Source organism: Hyaena hyaena, unplaced genomic scaffold (genome assembly GCF_003009895.1).
Source record: "Hyaena hyaena isolate Hyena2069 unplaced genomic scaffold, ASM300989v1 scaffold_20, whole genome shotgun sequence".
Taxonomy (NCBI): Eukaryota; Metazoa; Chordata; class Mammalia; order Carnivora; family Hyaenidae; genus Hyaena; species Hyaena hyaena.
The window spans coordinates 6437531-6459487 of record NW_024080652.1 but is presented as its reverse complement, the minus strand read 5'-3'; the positions used below and the strand labels follow the sequence as shown (position 1 = coordinate 6459487).

The 21957-nt window shown below is 41.9% G+C and overlaps 1 protein-coding gene across 1 annotated transcript in view; it reads right to left on the bottom strand.

Annotated features, from left to right (window-relative positions):
• ZNF789 (zinc finger protein 789) overlaps positions 1-19209 on the bottom strand; it is a 33842-nt gene extending 14633 nt beyond the window's left edge. The window contains exons 1-3 of the mRNA XM_039226166.1: positions 19113-19209; positions 16227-16353; positions 10565-11779 (exon numbers count right to left, since the gene is read on the bottom strand). Coding sequence (XP_039082097.1) covers positions 10566-11779; positions 16227-16326 — 1314 coding nt within the window. The 5' untranslated portion in view covers positions 16327-16353; positions 19113-19209 and the 3' untranslated portion in view covers position 10565. Of the gene's footprint in view, positions 11780-16226; positions 16354-19112 lie in introns of the transcript that reaches the window.
• Between the last annotated feature and the right edge of the window lie 2748 nt (positions 19210-21957).

Below are 21957 nucleotides of genomic sequence, written 5' to 3'. Positions count from 1 at the left end.
TCGTTCTTTGCCTGTCATTGATTCTACTAGAAACAGACTTAAGAGGACACTTTATGGAAATTTCTAGAGCATTTTCTCTGTGTAGCTTCTGGCTTCCTAGATTCTGCTACCCAAACCCAGCTGCCTCTGCCTCCCTGAACTCAAATATCTGTCTTCTCATCTCAGAGAGCCTGCTGTGGTCTGTTTGGACTTTTCCTCCCCTGAACTGTGGCATAAAAGGTGCCTTTTTCTCAGGGATCACAGGTCTGTACTGCCTGTTTTCTCCAGTCTGAAAACATGTTTTTCATATATTGTCTATTTTTTTAAATGTTTATTTATTTTTGAGAGAGAGAGTGTGAGCAGAGGAGGGGCAAAGAGAGTGGGGGACAGAGAATCCCGAGCAGGCTTCATGCAGCCAGCACAGAGCTCTATATGGGGCTCAAACTCACAAACTGTGAGACCATGACCTGAGCCAAAGTCAGATGCTCAACCGACTGAGCCACCCAGGTAGGTGCCCTTGTTCTGTCTAGTTTTATAGTTTTTTACATAAGTTCAGTGAGTCCAGTCTTACTAACTGCATGATGGCCAGAAGAGGAAATTCAGCGTAGTTGTAACATGCATTTATTTTCTTACAAATGCACTTAAAATTTTCATTTTTTTCTTTCATACTTTATTGTGAAGTTGGTTTCCATATAACACGCAGTGCTCATACCAGCAAGTGCCCTCCTCCATGCTCATCACCCCCCTTCCCCTTTCCCTCACCCCCATCAGCCCTCAGTTTGTTCTCAGCATTCAAGAGTCTCTCATGGTTTGCCTCCCTCCCTCTCCCCCACTATTTTTCCCCTTCTTCTCCCGCTTCATCCTCCATTAAGTTCCTCCTAATCCACCCACAAGTGAAAACATATGGTTTCTGTCTTTCTCTGCCTGACTTATTTCGCTCAGCATAACACCCTCAAGTTCCATCCACGTTGCTACAAATGGCCAGATTTCATTCTTTCTCATTGCCATGTAGTATTCCATTGTATAGATAAACCACATCTTCTTGATCCACTGATGGACACTTAGGCTCTTTCCATGATTTGGCTGTTGTTGAAAGTACTGCTATGAACATTGGGGTACATGTGCCCCTATGCATCAGCACTCCTGTATCCCTTGGGTAAATTCCTAGCAACACTTAAAATTTTCAATATTTAAATTGTTAAAAGGAAGCAACAGGCCCCAAATGGAGTCACTTGGGTTAAAGGTGATGCTTGCGGGCTGGGTCTGGGGACCCAGAGAGGGTCCCGTAGGATGAGGCAAGGGGGTCCCTGGCTGTAAGATAGAAATCAAGCGTAAGCCAGCAGGAAGTAAGAGCAGAGTTTATAAAAGGTGTAGAGAGAGTGCATATATAGACAGTGTCCAGGATACTCAGAAAGGAAAGGAGGGAGTCTCATCTTTGTTTGCAGTCTGGGGTTTTTACTGAGGACAGTGGTCTGATGCACGTGTCCCCTCAGTTATCCAGGAACCGGTTAGAGCAAAGACAAGGGGCCAGGTGTTATTCCTTGGAACGAGGGGGTGTTGGCATGGAGATGTCTAGTGTCATGGTCCAGAATGTGCATAGGATGGCTGTGGTGTCTAAATCTGGTCGAATGGGGGTCTCCAAATGTGGGGCAAGGATCAGGTGGAAGCCAAGGGCCTGGATGGGGAAAGAATTCACCTGAGGCAGAAGAAAGGCAATAGAAGTTTATGGAACATACTTTAAGGGAGGGGCAGGCCGGATAGCAGAGGAGAGGCTGTCTGCCTCGAGGCAATGAGTGGGGGCTGTTTTTAAAACAGGGAAGGTGAGGAGGTATGGCTAGGTATGGAATTCTACCCTTTTTTGGTAACTGTGCCTGGATGTAATTAACCCATTGGTCAGTTAGGGCCTATGGATATTTTGGGTCACCCAATGGGCCTGTCTGTATTCAGCCAAGGAACTGCTGTGGGCCCTTTCCACACTCCATCACTCAAGCCTGTTTTCCTAAAAGCAGCCTCTACAGTGGTAGAGGCATTCTCTACCAAGGGGGTCCCTGGCTGTGTGTTCTCTACCATTCTCTTCCTCTGGTCATTCTCACCTGGTCCTTGCTTAGATGTTAAAGAAATCATGAATTCCTTGTCTCTTACAAGGAGGACATTCTAGGTGTGTCTGTGGGGCTCAGTGGGTTGAACATCTGACTCTTGATTTCAGCTCAGGTCATAATCTCACCGTTGGCGAGATGGAACCCTGAGTCTGGGCTGTGCGCTGACAGCATGGACCCTGCTTGGGATTCTCTCTCTTCCTCTCTCTCTCCCCTTCCCCCACCCCCTCAAAAACAAACAAACAAACAAACAAACAAACAACAATTTTAAAATTTTAAAATCCAGGGAGGACATTCTGAGAAGTGTGTAGAGTGGGGTGGGGGTGCAGGTCCTAATAAGAATATAAGCAGGAAACACACACACACACACACACACACACAGAACAACCCAGATTTTTATGGAGTCCTTCGGTTTCCCTGTCTCAAACCCATGACACCATGCCAATATTTAACTGCCCTGATTACAGTTTTGACATTTCCTAGGAATGCAGTCCTAACTGGTCAGTCTGGAATTTTCTGGTCAGCACCAATGAAGCACCAATGCTTCTAACAGACTCTACTGTCCCCCAAAGGAAGGTTACCTTGCCAGATGATTTATTTTTCCATCTATGATTTCCTTGTTGTACACTCTCTCTGCCTTTTTAAAAAAACCTTTCCTTCTGGGAGCACCTGAGTGAATCAAGACGGTTAAACATCCAGCTTCAGCTCAGACCATGATCTTGCGGTCTGTGAGTTTGAGCCCTGCGCTGGGCTCTGTGCTGACAGCTCAGAGCCTGGAGCCTCCTTTGGATTCTGTGTCTCCCTCTCTCTCTGACCCTCCCCCACTCTCTCTCTCAAAAATAAACATTAAAAAAAATTTTTAATGAATAAAAATACAAACCTTTTCTTCTGTAGCCCTCTGGAGTTCCATTCTAGTGCTGGATAGGATGCTGCCCAATTCATGAATCATTCAACAAAGCCAATTCAATCTTTAAATTTATTCCATTGCATTTCTTTTTACAATTGCATTTGCATTTTCTGACTGAACTGTCTGAAATTGTGCTTGAATGTTTTCCTCTTGGGGTATAGACTTTGGATTTTGGATTTTGAGACATCGTTAGAAATATTTCTCTACTCCCAAATTAAAAATGAATTCACCATGATTTTTGGTTTCTTCTTCTCCCCCTCCTCATTGTTCTCCCCTTCTACTTCTTTTTTTTGTTTGTTTATTTATTTATTTATTTATTTAGAGAGCATATGAACACATGCAAGCGGGGAAGGGGCAGAGAGAGAGGGAGAGGGAATTCCAAGGAGGCTCCGCCGTGCTGACAGCACAGATCGTGATGCAGGGTTTGAACTCACAATCCTTGAGATCATTACCTGAGCCTGACATCATGACTTGAGCCAAAATCAAGAGTTGGATGCTTAACCAACTGAGCCACCCAGCTGCCCCTGCTTATTTATTTTTTTACATGAGTTATAGAATTCATAAATACAGCTGCAGAAATAAAACTACTTATACTGGTAGCATGCTAACATTATAAATTAACTTAGGGATGTTAATATCCTAGTTCCCCTCCTCCATTAGGTCCTTGGATAAGGCTTGGGAACTCAGTTTTCCTGACTGTCTCTTGCATTGGTAGGACTTGTGTCCCTGTTTCTGCTTTTTGTTTCCATTTTAATTCATCTCTAGGACTAGGCAGAACACACTGTGTCTAGCTTTAAACCAAGTTTTCTGGGGTTCAGACTCCCTTATATAGTTCCTGCCAGCCACTTCCCGTCTATGTTGGCCTACACATTATGTTATTTCTCTTGTGAAATCTGAGAGAATCTCATTGCATTATGTGCAGCTTTAACAAAAATCTCATCCAGACTCTCTGCCATTCCTCAGACTGGACCCTCCTGGTGTGAGGTGACAGAAAATACATACATTGGTCTCTGCCACCCAGCTCCTGGCACAGAGCTCATAAAACCTTTGTAATTCCCTGAATGATAATAGTGTCAGGAGTATCTCTTATTCTAATATTTGGAGTTTTATATTTAAATATTTTTTTAATATTTATTTTATTTTTGAGAGAGAGAGAGAGAGACAGAATGTGAAGAGGGTAGAAGCAGAGAAAGAGGGAGACACAGAATCCAAAGCAAGCTCCAGGCTCTAAACTGTCAGCCCAGAGCCCCACATGGGGCTCGAACTGATGAACCGTGAGATCATGACCTGAGCCAAAGTTGGACACTTAATCGACTGAGTCACCTAGGTGTCCCTCTAATATTTGTTTTTGACCTCATCCCTGACACAGGACTCTTAACACCTTTGTAAATTCCTGGGGTGCCTGGGTAGCTCAGTTGGTTAAATGTCCTACTCTTGATTTTGGCTCAGGTCTCATGGTTGATGGATTCAAGCCCCACGTCAGACTCTATGCTGACAGCACGGAGCCTGCTTGGGATTCTCTCTTTCTCTCTCTGCTTCCCCCTCACACCCAGCTCACACATTCAGTCTCTCTCAAAATAAATCAACTTAAAAGAAAAAACGCTTATAAATTCCTAATGGTAAGAGCACTGGGAGCATCTTTTGATCTATTGAAGTGACTCTGGGTGGGCTCTTAGGTGGCTCCTGGATGGGCCATGGTCACCAGGAAGACCAAGGCCATGATGAGAAGCTTGGAATTTTCAGTCCTGCCTCTCATTTCTTCAGAGAGGGGAAAGGGGCTGGAAATGGAATTAATAATTGATCATACCTCTGTGAGGAAACCCCCATAAAACCCCAAGAGTATGGATTTGGAGAGCTTCCAAATTGGTGAATACATGCACACCAGCAGCAGTGTGACATATCCCAACTCCACAGGGACAGAAGCTTCTGTGTTTGGACCCTCCCAGACCTCACCCTGTGTGCCAGGGACCATTTCATGTGCTTTACATGAATTAATTTACAGCATCCACATAATAACTCTGTGAAGTAGGTGCAATTATTTTCCTCATTGTACTTACGAGGAAACGGGGTCCTGGGAAAATGTTTGCTGAATGTGGAGGAATGCCTGGGTGCTCCATTATGCTTTGAGGGGGGCTGCACTGTGACTTTGGGTTGAAACTGCAAGGAGATTGTTCAAGTTGGTAGGGAAAGGGTGATAAAATGAAAATGAGCTTTTAAATCACTCACCTGAGGAAATCTATATAGTTGCAGCAATCTTGCCATGGGCATGGACAGGGCCAACTGAGGTCCCCAATTAGAGCAGGGACAGGAATGTGAGCTCAGCAACTGTAGTTGGATATTGGGTGTTTGAACCCTATCAGGAGGCATATGGTCCCCTGAAGTGCCCCTGAGAAGAAGCCTTCAGAGTTCCAAATGGAAAATCCTAGAGTAAGATTGGGTAACCCATGGATGTCTCTGTTGATTTCTTCAGTCACAAAGATGAAAACCCAAACTGCCCAGTAACACCAACCTGTGATTCTGAGATAAACACACACACACACACACACACACACACACACACACACACACACACACACCAAGTTTTAGAATTTCCTAAAACCTACCCATATCTTTACATCTTTTAATGAGTTTTTTTGTTGTTTTGATATTTTTATTTATTTTTGAGACAGAGAGAAAGCATGAGCTGAGGAGGGGCAGAGACAGAGAGAGGGAGACAGAAATCAAAGCAGGCTCCATGCTGACAGCAGAGAGCCCAACTCGGGGCTGGAACTCACCAGCTGTGAGATCATGACTTGAGATGAAGTCGGATGCCCCACCAACTGAGCCATCCAGGTGCCCCATGAGTCTTTAAATAAATATGTCCACAGTCTTTTCTTTCCTTGGCCATGATGAAAATCACTAAATCTCCTCCATTCCAGCTCCCCCAGCTCCAGATGATCCCATCTAATGTGTTCAGGGCACATTAGGGTGAGGCAAATCAAACAATCACTTTGGATGCAAAATTTAAGAGGGCACCAAAAAAAAAAAAAAAAAAACACCTCAGTAATCAAGACAAATAATGTTTTAATGCAATATTTTCTAAATCAAAATTAATGCAAAAAAAATCCATGAAAAACAAAATACTAGAATTTTAGATAAAACAAACTGTTGTTTGCTTGTTTTATAAACTAGGATTATTATGCACTGAGAACAATTATTTCCAATCAGCTCATGGTTCCTGGGACATGAAGCCATCACATCCCACTTTGTACAGGTTGTCATATTTTTTTCGTTATCTATCTATCTATCTATCTATCTATCTATCTATCTATCATCTATCTATCATCTTTTAAGTAAACTTGATGCCTACTGAGGGGCTCAAACTCAAAACGCTCTACTGACTGAGCCAGCCAGGAGCCCATATAGTCATTTTTTCTTAATTAGGGAGCTTTTATTAACTTTCCCAATCTGGTTCAAAGCATGGGAAGGTCTTCCGATAAGTGTATATAGGGGCATATATGTTTCTTTTTGCTTCAGGATCCAATATGGCTTGGAATAGTACTGGATGGATAGTAAAACTTTTTGAGTGACTCAAAAATCAAAACAAAATGCAGTAAAGGTGGCATTCTATCCCTGCTCCATTAACTTCATTCCCTCCAATCCCTACATATAATTCTTGTGTGTTCTTCAGTTTTCCTTCGTTTTGCTTTGTTTTGTAAAAGTAGCCATACACAAAGTACCAACCTTTGCCTTTGTTGATTTTCTTTATTGTGTATCTGCTTTGTATTTTTAAATTTCTTCTCTTTATTATATGTTTTCTTTTGTGTTTAAATTTGCTTCCACTTTTAGTCTGTCAATGGAAACTGAGATGATGAGGGGCGCCTGGGTGGCTTAGTCGGTTGGGCGTCCGACTTTCGCTTAGGTCATGATCTCGCGGTCCGTGGGTTCGAGCCCCGCGTCAGGCTCTGTGCTGACTGCCAGCTCAGAGCCTGGAGCCTGTTTCAGAATCTATGACTCCCTCTCTCTCTGACCCTCCCCTGCTCACGCTGTCTCTCTCTCTCCTAGAAATAAAAATATTTAAAAAAAAGAAAGAAACTGAGATGATGGACTTTCGACCTTTTTTAAATGTTTATTTATTTTGATAGAGAAAGCGTGTGCACAAGAGGGGGAGGGGCAGTGAGAGGAGAGAGAGAGAAACATAAGCAGGCTCCACTCTATCAGTGCAGAGCCTGACACAGGGCTTGATCCCACAAATCTGTGAGCATGAACTGAGCAGAAATCAAGAGTCAGATGCTCAACCAACTGAGTCACCAGGCACCCTTCAGCCTTCTTTTCTAATGTTAGGTAATTAAATGCAAGAGATTTCCGTCCATATGTTGCTTTAGTTGTATCCCACAAGTTGGGATATGTTGCATTTTCATTATTATACAGACAAAACTGTTTTCCAATTTCTACTTTTATTTTCTCTTTGGTTATTTAACAGTGGTTTTTCTTCATTTCTAGGAAGTTGAGACTTTTCCCCCTATTATGTTATTGATATCTAGACTAATCCCACTTTTGTCAAAGAACATATTATTTCAGGGGTGCCTGGGTGTCTCAGTCGGTTAAGCATCCAACTTCGGCTCAAGTCATGATTTCATGGTTCGTGCGTTCAAGCCCTGCATCAGGCTCTGTGCTGACAGCTAGCTCAGAGCCTGGAGCCTGCTTTAGATTCTGTGTCTCCCTCTCTCTCTGACCCTCCCCTGCTCACGCTCTCTCTCTCTCTCTCTCTAGAAGTAAATAAAACATTAAAAAAAGAAAAAAGAATATATTATTTCAATACATTTTCCTTTAAATTTTTTGACTTGGGTTAGTTAGAGGCATGGCATTTAATTTCCAAATATTTGGTGAATTTCCTACCTTATTTTTATTGATCTCCACTTTCATTAAACGTAGTAGAAAATATTTTCAGTTCTGTAAATTTACTGAGCCTTGCTCTAAGGCCCAATGTACAATGTAACTTGGACATCCCATGTGCACTTGAAGGGAATGTGCACTCTGAAGTTGCCGTGTGTTCCTTGTGTGTTCTATAAAGTATTCTATATATGCCAATTGATTCAAGATGGTAGATTGTTCACTCAAGGTGTTGTTCACTCTTCTATATATTTAATATTTGCTGTCTAGATGTTCTATCAACTGCTGAGAATGGAGTATTAAAATTTCTAATTATAAAATTGTGGATTGTTCTTTTTTTTAAGCATCTTTTTTATTTTTTAAATGTTTATTTTTATTTTTGAGAGAGAGAGACAGAGCCTCAGTGAGCAGGGGATGGGCAGAGAGAGGGGGAAACACAGACTCCGAAGCAGGCTCTAGGCTGTGAGCTGTCAGCACAGAGCCTGATGCAGGGTTCAAACCCACGAACCACAAGATCATGATCTGAGCCGAAGTCAGATGCTTAACTATCTGAGCCACCCAGGTGCCCCAGATTGTTCTTCTTAAAAACTTAGTTCTGTCAGTTTTTACCTTGTGATTTTGGAAGCCCTGATATTAGGTTCATAATATATTAATAAACTTAAAATTTAAATCTTATGTATATTAACATGTCATATCTGTAACATAGTTACACATTATAAGATTTACTAACCTTGATTAACTGACCATTTTATCATTATAAAATAGTCTTCTGTATCTATGATAATACCTTCTTGAATTCTATTATATCTGATATTAACATATCCAGCTTTCTTATGATTAGTGTTTTCACTGTGTGTCTTTTGAATGTTCACCTGTGTTTCTGTATTTAAAGTGTGCCTCTTTTAGATATAGTTGGGTCATTCTTTATTCAGTCTGACAATCTGTCAGTTTTATTTGGAGTGTTTCTTTTATGTTTACTATAATTGTTGATGTGGTTGAACACAGGTCCCCCAGTTTGCTACCTGTTTACAATTTGTTCTGTGTCCCTCTTCCTCTTTCCTGCCTTCTTTTGGGTTAAACATTTTTTTTTAAAGCTTCATTTATCTAGGTAATCTCTACACCCAATGTAGGACTCAAACTCACAACCCCAAGATCAAGAGTCACATGCTCCTCTGACTAAACCAGCCAGGCAACTCTAGGGTTAAACATTTTTTAATATGTAATTTAATTCCTCTACTTGCATTATTATTTAATGGGTATTCTATAGGGATTACAGTATGATCTTTAATTTCTCATAATCTCCTTAGTGTTACTATTATTTGTCATACTGAATGTAGAAACCCTTTTTATTTACCATGCCTTCCACCTCCCTCCCTTGAAGTTTAGTATTAATTCGTGCACACAACTAAATTTTATTATAATTTCAGGAAATTCTAAGATACAAACTATACAGTTGGACTCAGAAGTTTAACTCTTTGAAGTTCCTTTCCAGTCACCATGTCTCCACTCTTGATTTTGGTCTTGATTTTTTTCTGTAGGTCCTCTTATTGTTTCTTATGGTTAATATTTGCCATCATCGGGCCATGGGTAGCAAGCACAATATATGATCCTCATGGGCAGAAGAGGTTGAGAAAGCTGTAAGCACATTTAGCACAAGCTTAAAAGAGCACATTTAGCAAAGGTGAGGGGCCAGATCAGAAGTTAGGATCAGGCAGCTCAATTCACACAAAGAGAAAACTAAAAAGGATCAAACAAAAGATCCAACATCAGGTAAAAGAAAAGATGACATTATACAATTGGCAAGTGAAAGAAAAGGCAGAAACAAGGACACAAAGCGCTCCTGAGAACTGAAGTAGATTGTTATTATTCTGCCTATACTCCTCCTACCTTATTGACTTGATCCTTGTGCAGAAAGAGCCTAAATCAGTCGTTCTTAATCTTGGCTGCATATTGGAACTACCTGAGGAGTTTTCAAATTCCTGATGCCCAGGATACAGGCTCAGGCCAAATTTAATCAGAATCTCTAGGTATTTTTCAGATGATTTCAGTGTACATCCAAGATTAATAAGCACTGGTTTAAATATTTGCAAATGTTCAAGCGAACAGGGGAGTGCAGGGACAGAGAAAAGGAGGATTACCTGGACTTAGGTTCCCACCCCCCCGCCCCCCGCTTTATTTCTCTGGAGAAACAGCCTGGTGATTTTCCTTTTTGGGATCCCGATCCTCCCCACTTGGCTTCAGGTTGAAACTACTATTTAGAGAGCAATCAGCCTCAAGTACTGTAAGCCTGCTGCTTGGATTAACTTTTCTACTGATATTAGATGCTTAGCTCCTGGCTCTGTTTTCTGTAACTAAATTAGACTTTCTCCTTCTGTGTTCCCCTAGGAATTCTCTTCTCCACTGCTTTAGGTTTTTGGGTTCTGTTACTGTACCTCTTGTCTTTTTCCCATACCTAATGTTTCAAGGAAGAGAGGTGTGTTTTGCATTACACAGCCTCATATGTTTTTGTAGTATACCCTGTAATATTTAGAACAGGTTTACATGATCAGCAAAGAATACATAATTCTTTTTCTTTTTCCTTTTTTTAAGTAAAATCTGTGCCCAACGTGGGGCTTGAACTCATGACCCCAAAATCAAGAGTTGCATGTCCTACTGATTAAGCCAGCTGGGTGCCCCAAGAATACATAATTATTTCATGAATTTACTGCATTCTATTTATTATGAATTTGTTTATGTTGATAAAAGGCTGAGCGCACACTGAAGGTTTTCTCACATTTCTTACATCTGTAGTGTTTTTCTCCTCTATGGGTTTTCTGGTGTTGAATAAGAGATGAACTCTGGCTGAAGGCTTTGTCACAATCATTGCATTTATATGGTTTCTCTCCAGTATGAGTTCTCAGATGCTTTGTAAGAGATGAGCTCTGGCTGAAGGCTTTCTCACATTCTTTACATTTGTAAGGTTTCTCTCCAGTATGAATTCTGTGGTGTCTTACGAGAGCTGAGCGGTCACTGAAGGCTTTCCCACATTCATTACATTTGTAAGGTTTCTCCCCAGTATGGGTTCCTTGATGTTGAATAAGAGCTGAACAGTAACTGAAGGCTTTCCCACATTCACTGCATTCATAGGGCTTTTCCCCTGTATGAGTTCTCTGATGTTGAGTGAGGCCCGACCTGTCACTAAAGGCTTTCCCACATTCTTTACATCCATAAGGTTTTTCTCCAGTATGAACTCTTTGATGTTTAATTAGGGATGAGGTATCATTGAAAGCTTTCCCACATTCCTTGCATTTATAGGGTTTCTCTCCAGTATGGATTCTGTGATGTTGAATAAGGTATGTGCTTTGGTTGAAGGCCTTCCCACATTGATTGCACTCATAGGGCTTTTCTCCGGTGTGAATGATATGATGTTGAATGAGGGCTGACCGATGACTAAAGGTCTTCCCACATTCATTACACTCATAAGGTTTCTCTCCCGTGTGAATTCTCTGATGCTGAATAAGTGATGAGCTCCGACTGAAGGCCTTTCCACACTCAGTACATGCATAAGGCTTCTCTCCAGTATGAATTCTTTGATGTAGGATAAAGGCTGAGTAGTAACTGAAGGACTTCCCACATTCATTGCACTTCCAAGGCTTTTTCACTGAGTAAATATTTTGATGTTTAATTGGGTTTGAACTTTCCCCAATTTCATTACAATCCTCCACAGGGTTTTTCTTCTGTTTAATTATGGCTTGCCTTAAATCTTTCTTCTGGTTTCCTTGGTGCCTTTCTAATGTGCCTTCACATTGCCAGGTTTCTATCAATTCGGAGTCCCAGGCCTCATCCTTTACAAGTCTTTCTATTATCAGTTCTCTTTCAGGGGACATTTCTTCATAAAGTCCTTGCTTTGAAAAAGATTCTTTAGTTTCAGGTATAGATTTGGAATCTGGAATACATAAAAAGTACACTTAATTGTGTTTTCTCTCTGATGAGAGAAAGAAAACTGCTGAGTTGGCAAGAGGAAAAAGAAAACAAAAAGGATGCTTTAAAAAAATGTTTATTTCTTTTGAGAGAGAGAGAGATCCAGAGAGAGGGGCAGAAAGAGAGGGAGAGAGAGAATCCTAAGCAAGCTCCTTGCTGTCAGCACAGAGCCTGATGTGGGGCTCGATCCCATAACCATGAGATCATGACCAGAGCTGAAACCAAGAGTCAGATGCTCAAGTAACTGAGCCACCAAGGCATCCCCAAAACTGATGCTTATTAAACACATTTATTAGAATGTTTTCAGAAAGCACCTCATGGCAGTGGCAGAGGAAGTATCAGGAAATAACAGAGATGGGAGGATGAGTAATATAAGGCACAATAAAAGGACAATGAGGATGCTCTACCTAAGAAAATGGAAAACTGAGCAGACTAATCAGGAAGGAGGATAAGCAAGTGGGATTAGAATAAATGTTAATATAAAACATCTGTGGAAGGGTGGAAAGATAAAAACACAGGTTGAAATTAGACAGTTTTGAAAAAGTACAAGACAAAAAAAATAACTTCTAAGAATCACCCAGAAACAACCACTTTTGACTTTTTAAATAGTTCCCTCCTGTCCCCAGAAATAAGTCAGTCAGAGAAAGCCAAATATCATATGATTTCACTCATAGGTGGAATTTAAGAAACACAACAGATGAACATAGGGGAAAGGAAGCAAAAAAAGGTAAAAACAGAGAAGGAGGCAAATCATAAGAGACTCTTAAATACAGAGAACAAACTGAGGGTTGATAGAGGGGAGGTGGGTGAGGAGATGGGCTAAATGGGTGATGGGCATTAAGGAGGGCACTTTTTGGGATGAGCACTGGGTATTATATGTAAGTGATAAATCACTAAATTCTATTTGGGAACTCATTATTATACTATATGTTAACTAACTTGGAGTTTTAAAAAAAATGCTCTTATAGGCAGAAGGTGATTGATGCAAGTCAAGAACTTGGATCTACAGTAGGGGTCAGCATGTTATAGCCCATGGGCCGAACTGACCCACCACAGACCAAATCTGGCCATTCCCACTTGTTTACATATTGTTTATGGCTGCCTTCATGCTACAGTGACAAAGTTAACTAATTGCAAGAGAGTATATGACCCAACAAGCAGAAAATGTTCACTATCTGGTCCTTTATAGAGAAAGTTTGCCAACCCCTGGTCTATATTAAAAATGAATAGTGCTGGCAATGGCATAAATGAAAATAGATATAAAATTAATTCTTTTCTTATTTAAAAGAATTTTTTTATGTTTATTTGAGAGAGACAGCATGAGCAGGGGAGGAGCAGAAAAAAAGGGAGACACAGAATCTGAAGCAGGCTCCAGGCTCTGAGCTTTCAGCACAGAGACCAATGCAGGGCTCAAACCCTTGAACTGTGAGATCATGACCTGAGCCGAAGTCAGATGCTTAACTGACAGAGCCACCCAGGCACCCCAATTTTTTTCCTTATTTTTAATTACTTTAAGAGATAACTGACTGTCTTAAAAGTAGAAGCAACAGGGGTACCTGAGTGGCTTGTTCGGTTAAGTGTCTGACTTCAGCTCAGGTCATGATCTCATTGTTCATGAGTTTGAGCCCTGCGTAGGACTCTGTGCTGACAGCTCAGAGCCTGAAGCCTGCTTCAGATTCTGTGTCTCTCTCTCTCTCTGCCCCTCCCCAGCTCACTCTCTGTCTCTCAAAAATGAATAAATGTTTAAAAAACAAATAGAAGCAACATATTGTGATTTTATAATGTATGTAAAGGTAAAATGCAAGAGAACAATTATACACAAGATGGTAGAGAGGAATTAGAACTCTCTAGAGGTTTCCTACACTAGGCACGAAGTGTGTAATATTATTTTTTTTAAATAAATGTTTGTTTATTTTAGGCAGGGGAAGTGCAGCGAGAGAGGGAGACAGAGGATCTGAATCAGGCTCTGTGCTGACAGCAGATAGCGTGATGCAGGGCTTGAAATCATAAACTGTGAGATCATGACCTAAGGGAAGTGGAATGCTTAACTGACTGAGCCACCCAGGTGCCCCTGGTATAATACTCTTTAAAAATATAGTGTGTTTGGGGTGCCTGTGTGGCTCAGTCAATTAAGTATCCAACTCTTGAATTCGGCTCAGATAATGATTCCAGGATTGTGAGTTCAAGCCCTGTATCATCAGGCTCTGTGCTGACAGCATGGAGCCTGCCTGGGATTCTCTCTCTTCCTCTCTCTCTCTATCCACCTTCTGCTCTCTCTGTCTTTCAAAATAAATAAATTTTAAAAATATATATTGTGATTGGGGCTCCTGGGTGGCTCAGACAGTTAGGTGCCTGGCTTCAGCTCAGGTCATGATCTCACAGTCGTGAGTTCAAGCCCCGCATCGGGCTCTGTGCTGACAGCTAGCTCAGAGCCTGAAGCCTGCTTTGGATTCTGTGTCTCTTTCTCTCTCTGCCACTCTTCTACGTGCACTCTGTCTCTCTCTCTCTCAAAAATGAATAACGATTAAAAATATTGTGATTAGTTAAAGAAGCATATTGGGAACTCTAGGACAACCATTAAAAAACTTTAAGTAAGGTTTAGTGGTAAGCTAATTGTGGAGATAAAATGGTGTAAAAAATATACAAACAAAAAAGTGAAAAAGAAAGAAAAATGAATAAGGAAAAGATGGAACAAATAGAAGACAAGTAGCTTTAAATCCAACTGTATAGAGTGCCTGGGTGATTCAGTTGGTTAAGCGTCTGACTTCATCTCAGGTCATGATCTTGCAGTTCGTGGTGCAGCCACTCTGAAAAACAGTATGAAGGCTCCTCAAAAAATAAGCAATAAAATACCCTATAACCCAGCAATTGCACTACTAGGTGTTTATCCAAAGGATACAAAAATGCTGATTTGAAGGGGCACATTCACCCCAATGTTTATAGCAACACTATCAACAGTAGCCAAATTATGGAAAGAGCCCAAATATCCATCATATGACAAATGGATAAAGAAGATGTGGTATACATATACAATGGAATATTACTTGGCAATCAAAAAGAATGAATTCTTGCCATTTGCAATAACATGGATGGAAACACAGTGTATTATGCTAGGTGAAATAAGTCAGTCAGAGAAAGACAAATATCATATGATTTCACTTAACGTGGAATTTAAGAAACAAAACAGATGAACATAGGGAAAGGGAAGCAAAAATAAGATAAAAACAGAGAGGGAGACAAAACATAAAAGACACTAAATTCTATTCCTCGAAAAAAAAATAGAATAGAATAGAATAGAATAGAATAGGATAGAATAGAATAATGATTGGAAAAAAAAATTAATTGACCACATATGTGCAGTCTATTTCCACACTATCTGTTCTGTTCCATTGATTTACATCTATCCTTTTACCAATACCACACTGTTTTCATTACTATAATTTTATAAATCTGTTTTAAAAGTGTTTTTAATGTTTTATTTATTTCTGACAGAGAGACAGAGAGACAGAGAGAGAGTGAATGAGAGCAGGAGAGGGTCAGAGAGAGAGGGAGACACAGAATCTGAAACAGGCCCAGGCTCTGAGCTGACTGCACAGAGCCCGACGCGGGGCTTGAACCCACGAACCGTGAGATCATGAATTGAGCAGAAGTCGGACGCTTAACTGACAGAGCCACTCGGGTGCCCCTATAATTTTATAAATCTTAAAACCAATGTAATAAAGCAATCCTTTTTCAATACCAGATATAGTAAACTTTTATTTGCCAACAGAGAAAAGCAGCCCAATTCTGAGCCCAGAATGATCAGAGATCTCTTAGGGGATCAGGCTCTCTGGATCTTAAGCAAAACTATGGCATTTTATTTTATTATTATTTTTTAAATGTTTATTTTTGAGAGAGAGAGACAGAGCGTGAGTGGGAGAAGGGCAGAGAGAGACAGGGAGACACAGAATCTGAAACAGGCTCCAGGCTCTGAGCTGTCAGCATAGAGCCCAATGCGGGGTTCGAACTTGGGAATGGCGAGATCATGCCCTAGGCTGAAGTTGAACACTCAACTGACTGAGCTACCCAGGCGCCCCAACGATGGCATTTTATTTTATTTTTTTTAATTTATTTTTTCAAAAAACTTTTAATGTTTATTTATTTTTTAGAGACAGAAAGACAGAGTGTGAATGGGGGAGAGGCACAGAGAGAGGGAGACAGAATCAGAAGTAGGCTCCAGGCTCTGAGCTGTCATCGCAGAGCCTGACGTGGGGCTTGAACTCACCAACTGTGAAATCATGACCTGAGCCGAAGTCGGACCCTTAACCGACTGAACAACCCAGGCATCTCAACTATAGAATTTTAGATGCCATGAGTTATAGAGGAAGTTTATGTCCCAGTAAGCAGTTTGCATTACAAAATAATTTCCTTACCCCAAAATACCAGGCTCCCACAATTCTCCACTTTCATATCCATGCCCATGTACCTTTGGGCAGAATTTAGCTGTTCTTCCTCCATATGAGTGAAGTCCATTTCCTTATCATTGACTGTCACCAATTCCTGGAAGAACAAGCACATTCTTAGAGAACTTGGGGAAGAGAACAATCTAGAAGAGAAAGGTATATATATATATGGGGCACCCAGGTGCCCCATATACTTGTTTTCTTTTAATTCAAGTATAGTTGACATAAAATATATTAGTTTCAGGTGCACAGCATAGTGATTTGACAGCAAAGCTATACTCTTTACTGTATTTTTCTCTCTCTCGCATATTTTACTATAGAAATCTAATATAAATTAACCATTGAGTGACAACCAAATGTTAATTACTAATTGCACTTAGTTGTTGTAGATGGGGTAAGTCTCAGACATGTAATTTATACTGATTTCAGGATATTCTGAGATTTTCTAGAACTTCTGCTTGATATCCCGAATGTATACATGCTGTCATGCTCTTCTTTCTCTGTACTTAGGGTCATGACTTTTAGATTTATCTAGTTATCTTTTAGTAATTGCAGTTGTTCTGAATCAATGGATTTACTGTTTTGTTTTTGTTTTTTTGTTTTTTTTTTAGTTTATTTATTTAAAGAGAAAGCATATGCACATGAGCGGGGTAGGGGCAGAGAGAGGGAGAGAGAGCGAATCCTAAGTAAACTCCATGAAGTCAGCACAGATGCCAACAAAGGGCTTGATCTCAGGAACTGTGAGATCATGACCTGAGCCAAAATCAAGAGTTGGACATTTAACCAACTGGGCCGCCCAAGCACCCCAAATTTACTGGTTGGTTGGTTGGTTGGTTTGGATTTACTAATTTTAAAAAAAGAACTTTTTAATGTTTTTAATTTATTTTTGAGAGACAGAGTGTGAGTGGGGCAGGGGCAGAGGGAGGTAGACATAAAATCCAAATCTGGCTCTAGGCTCTGAGCTGTCAACATGGAGCCCAATATGGGGCTTGAACCCAAGAACCATGAGATCATGACTTGAGCCAAAGTAGGATGTTTAACTGACTGAGCCACTCAGGCACCCCTGGATTTACTGATTTAAAAAAATTTTAATGTTTATTTTTGAGATTGAAAAAGAGATAAGGAGTGAGCATGAATGGGGCAGAGAGCGAGAGGGAGACACAGAATCCAAAGGAGGCTCCAGGCTCTGAACTGTCAGCACAGAGCCCGATGTGGGGTTTGAACCCACAGAGCACAAGATCATGACCTAAGCTAAACCCAAACGGCTGAACCACCCAGGCACCCCCACAAGATTTTAAGTTTAAGTAATCTCTATACCCAACATGGGACTTGAATTTACATCCCTGAGATTAAGAGTCGCATGCTCCACTGACTGAGCCAGTCAGGAGCCCCTGTGAGATTCCGTTTTACTGTGAAATAAGCATCACTCCTAACTCACATGATTTTTTGTTTAAAATAAATGAAGTTATGTTTCTAAATGTTAGAGTTCCCCAGAGCTCAGTCGTTAGACATCTTCTCTTCTCCATCCATTCTTACATACCTGTAAGCAATTGTTATTTCTCCCATCTTGAAAAAAGAAAAAAAAAAAAAAAAAGGAAAACCCTCTTTGGTCTTACTATTGCTTCCCGCTATCACCCTATTTCTCTCCTCTGGTTTAGAGTAAAACTCCAAAATAGGTGTCGGTCATCCCTGCCTCTAACTTCTCTCCTATTCTCTTCTGAACCCTTTCCAATCAGGCTTTCATTCCAACCACTCCATGAAATTGTTCTTGGCAGTGACCAGTGATCTTCCTATTTTTAAATCCAATGGTCAATTCTCAGGCCTCATTTTACTTGACTTAGCAGCAGCATTTAACAGCTGATCACTCTCTGCTCCTTGAAACACTTTCTCCAATTGTTTACCAGTATGCCACACTTTTGACTTCCCCCTATCTCACTGGTCCCATCTTCTCAGAATCCTTTGCTGGTTCCTCTTCATCTCCCTGATTTCTCAGTGTTGGAAAGCTATAGGACTCAGAAATAAAATTTCATCTCTTTTTTATTCTCTTAGTTTCATGGTTTAAAATACTGTTCACACAGACTACTCCCAAAATCAGTGCTCAAGCCTGAGCTCTCCCCAGACCTGTAAGTCTTCAAGGAAAAATTACTTCGGTTCAGTTCTCTAGTTGGGATTGCCATGGACCTCCAAAGCAAGATGAAAAAAGAAAATGACACACTGTGAACTCCAAGCTAAGATTTCAGATGAAGAAATCAAATTCAGACTTGCCTGGAACTCAACAGGAAGGAACTCAACAGTAGGTTCCATTTCTTCTGTGTTCTGGTATTGGGGCAGAGAAACATCCTTGGTAGTAATGGCTGGAAGGACTAGAGGGGGGGAAAAAGTCATGAAGGAGGTAAACTCTATCTCCCCATTTCCAAATTCATTAGGACAAAAGTTATCACAAGCCAGGTAAATTGTACACTCAAGGCCCACTTGACTTTACTCAAAAAGGTGGGATGAGGATACAGTAAGACGATAAAGTGAAAGTGTGTTGCCCAAAAAGCTAAGCTTGTAGACATCAACCTTTTGGAATAGCCTAACAGGGGATGGAAAATGGAATATTCTGTCTTCCACGGCTGCAGAGGGAAGGTGGATGATCACAGAAGTGCTGAACAAGGAAAAGGGGACTGGAGAATGTGTCACAAGGAGCCCACTTAGTGATTTCCAAAATTGGTAGCTTACTGAGTTTCTCTACTTGGGGACGTGTCTGCTTCCATTTCCTTTCATGCACGGGCATATAACTTTTTAATTCTCATGGAGGGTATTTCTTCCACTTGTCCCCATTTTCAGCTCCTTGTTTATATCTGTAATTCTTACCTTTTTCCTCAGCTTCAATGGTCAGATAGTCCATGATCAGCTTCTCTTTTTTTGTCCTGTTATTGCTATGACTTCCTCCTTTATTCACTGTTTCAGGTGAGATAAACACAGACTTTCCAACAATACATAATCTGCTTCTTTGTGAAAATCATTCAGCTCTATTCTGAAGTTCTGGAGAGAGATTTTGAGGTTAGGCTTGCCATCCTCTGGAACTGGTTCCTGCTCCCGGGGGGGATCTCCCTCTCTCTATCTCTACTCCTAGGAGGCTTATTCCTATGCATTTAAGTTGTAGGGCCTCAGAAGGAATTCTTCTTTGCTTGTGAGCTTTATTATTTAGGCTGAATTAGTCTCCACAACTGGAAGAGCATTCTCTAGAGTACTGAGATCAGTCACTACATGCCACACCAGAGCAAAACCAGAGAGAATCAGTGCAGTGAACTGTGAGCCTCACACCTGCTTCCAAATTGTGCAGAAACACCCAGGAGACCCGAAAGCACACACTGGCCATAAAATATCCTGTGATTATATAAGCAGTTAACTATAAAAGCAGGGCTCCCACAGTTCATTCATCCTTACTATTCATAAAAACAGGCAGTTGATAAGATGGGGCTCGAATACAGCCGATTCCTCACCTTTTTAAAAGACCCTGAAAATGTACAGACCAGGATTCCCTTGCATGGTCAGAGCAAGAACAAAAGACTTCAGAAATTGACAGTAATAACTGACAGACAACATGGGTTCCTTCATGTCAAGGAAGAAAAACTAAACTTTAAATCAGGTTGAATGACCATGAAGAATAAAACGAGTCAGTACAGCCTAAGGGGACAAGCTGACATAAAATTCAATTTGCAAGAAAGACACTTGCAGCACATGCTGTTGAATGGCTGCCACATCTTGAAACTGCCACCAGAAATGACTTATTAACTGTATCCTGCTTGCACCTGAAATTCGTGATTTGGGACTTGAGCGTGACCAATCTTTGTAAACGGCACGGAACTTGCGGGTTGTGCCTGTTTAACCGCGGACCTAATGCTTCCCTTTGGAAGCGTACTCTTGGCTTGTAGCCAAAGCCTGCAAAGGGGAAACAGTAAGAAGCGGACCCCATTTTTTTTTTTCTTTCTGTTGCAGGAGTTCAGTTTAAGGCTCTTTCTTAGTGGAGGGGCAAGATTTAAGGCCAAAACTGGCAGGAGGCGCTCGAGTTCACTGGTCTCTGCAGTCGCGCTCCCACAATCCCCCGCTCTCCCACGCCTCCTCCACGTTCCCGGACTCCATTTCCCAGAGGGCTTAGCGGCATCTTGCGCTTCCGGGACGCCTTCCAGCTCAAAACTAAACCTACAGAGCCGTCTCGCGTACGAGCCGAAAAGACGCTGGAAGGATGCGCACAGCCCCGAGGAGCGGGCCCGGGACGAGGGCAAGGCTCAGCCTATTCCGCGCCGGGGCCGGAACCTGAGATCCTGGTCCAGGCTGCTGCGGGAGGTACTGCAGCCCTGCGCACGGACCAGTGGGTCGCTGAGACCCGCGCCTCAGGCCCAGCTTTCTCTTACCCCTGGACGCGCTGCCCACTCGGCTCCGGCCACAGGGCGGGTCCCCGCCGGGCTGCGGTCAGACCGGAGGGAAGGACGGAGTAGCCTTCCGGACGCACGGAGCTACGGGGAAACAAAAGGCTCGAGCCCGAGCCCGAGGCTCCGTCTGGAGTCGCATCTGCGCACTTGGGAGGCGACCGCGCCAGGTTGGGGGTCCCGGCGGAAGGACTCCACTTCCCAGAGGGCTCGGGGACTTCGGTGCCTGTCCTCGGGGGCCGTCTGCAGAGCGAGGGGGAGAGAACTGAAGGCCTTCAATGTCAACCTTAAAATGGAGATATTTCCCCATCTGATAGGTGTCCTTTTTGAATACAGTGGGAAGCTGTTTAAAAGCTCCAAGTATTTTCAGTGTCGGATTATTAATTGGTGGTGGTGTGGGGATACAGCTGTTACACAGTCTTTTTCCCTAGTATTTCTCATTCTTATAATAAAGCCCCATGTCTGGAAACCGCTAGTGATAACCGATAAATAAAAACCATAGGCAGGGTTGAGAAGCCATTGTCCTGATTGTTGAGATGTAATATAAACAAACATGATTAGGAATGAGTTCACAAGGAAAAGTCAGATGTGAGGAGGCAAGTAGGGAGGTTGGTAGTGAAGTGGGGATTGTGCGGACCTGGAATTTGCCAACATTGGTACTGGATGCAGAGAGCAACCGGAGGAAATGTACTTCTTTTTCTCTGTTTATAAAGGCTCCAGGCTGTAACTCCAGTTCTTCACCAAGAGAAACCAATTGTATCACAGGTGGCCTTACAGTCCAAATTACCAGCCACCTGAATAGTCTCTCCACATCTAATCTTGCCTTTCTCAATCCATGCTATTCAAGACAGTCAAGATGAACATTTAAAAATTAAATCTGGGGGCCCCTGGGTGGCTCAGTCGGTTAAGGGTCTGACTCGGTTTCAGCTCAGGTCATGATCTTGCAGTTCATGGGTTCCAGTCCTGCATCAGGCTCCGCTCTGACAGTGTAGGGTCTGTTGGAGATTTTCAATCTCCCCCTCTCTCTGCCCCTCCCCCACGCTCTCTCAAAATAAACTTTTTTTTAAAAAAATATTTATTTCTAGGAGAGAGAGAGAGAGACAGCGTGAACAGGGGAGGGTCAGAGAGAGAGGGAGACACAGACTCTGAAATAGGCTCCAGGCTCTGAGCCGGCAGTCAGCACATAGCCCGACGCGGGGCCCGAACCCACGAACCGCGAGATCATGACCTAAGCGAAAGTCGGACGCTTAACCGACTAAGCCACCCAGGCGCCCCTCAAAATAAAC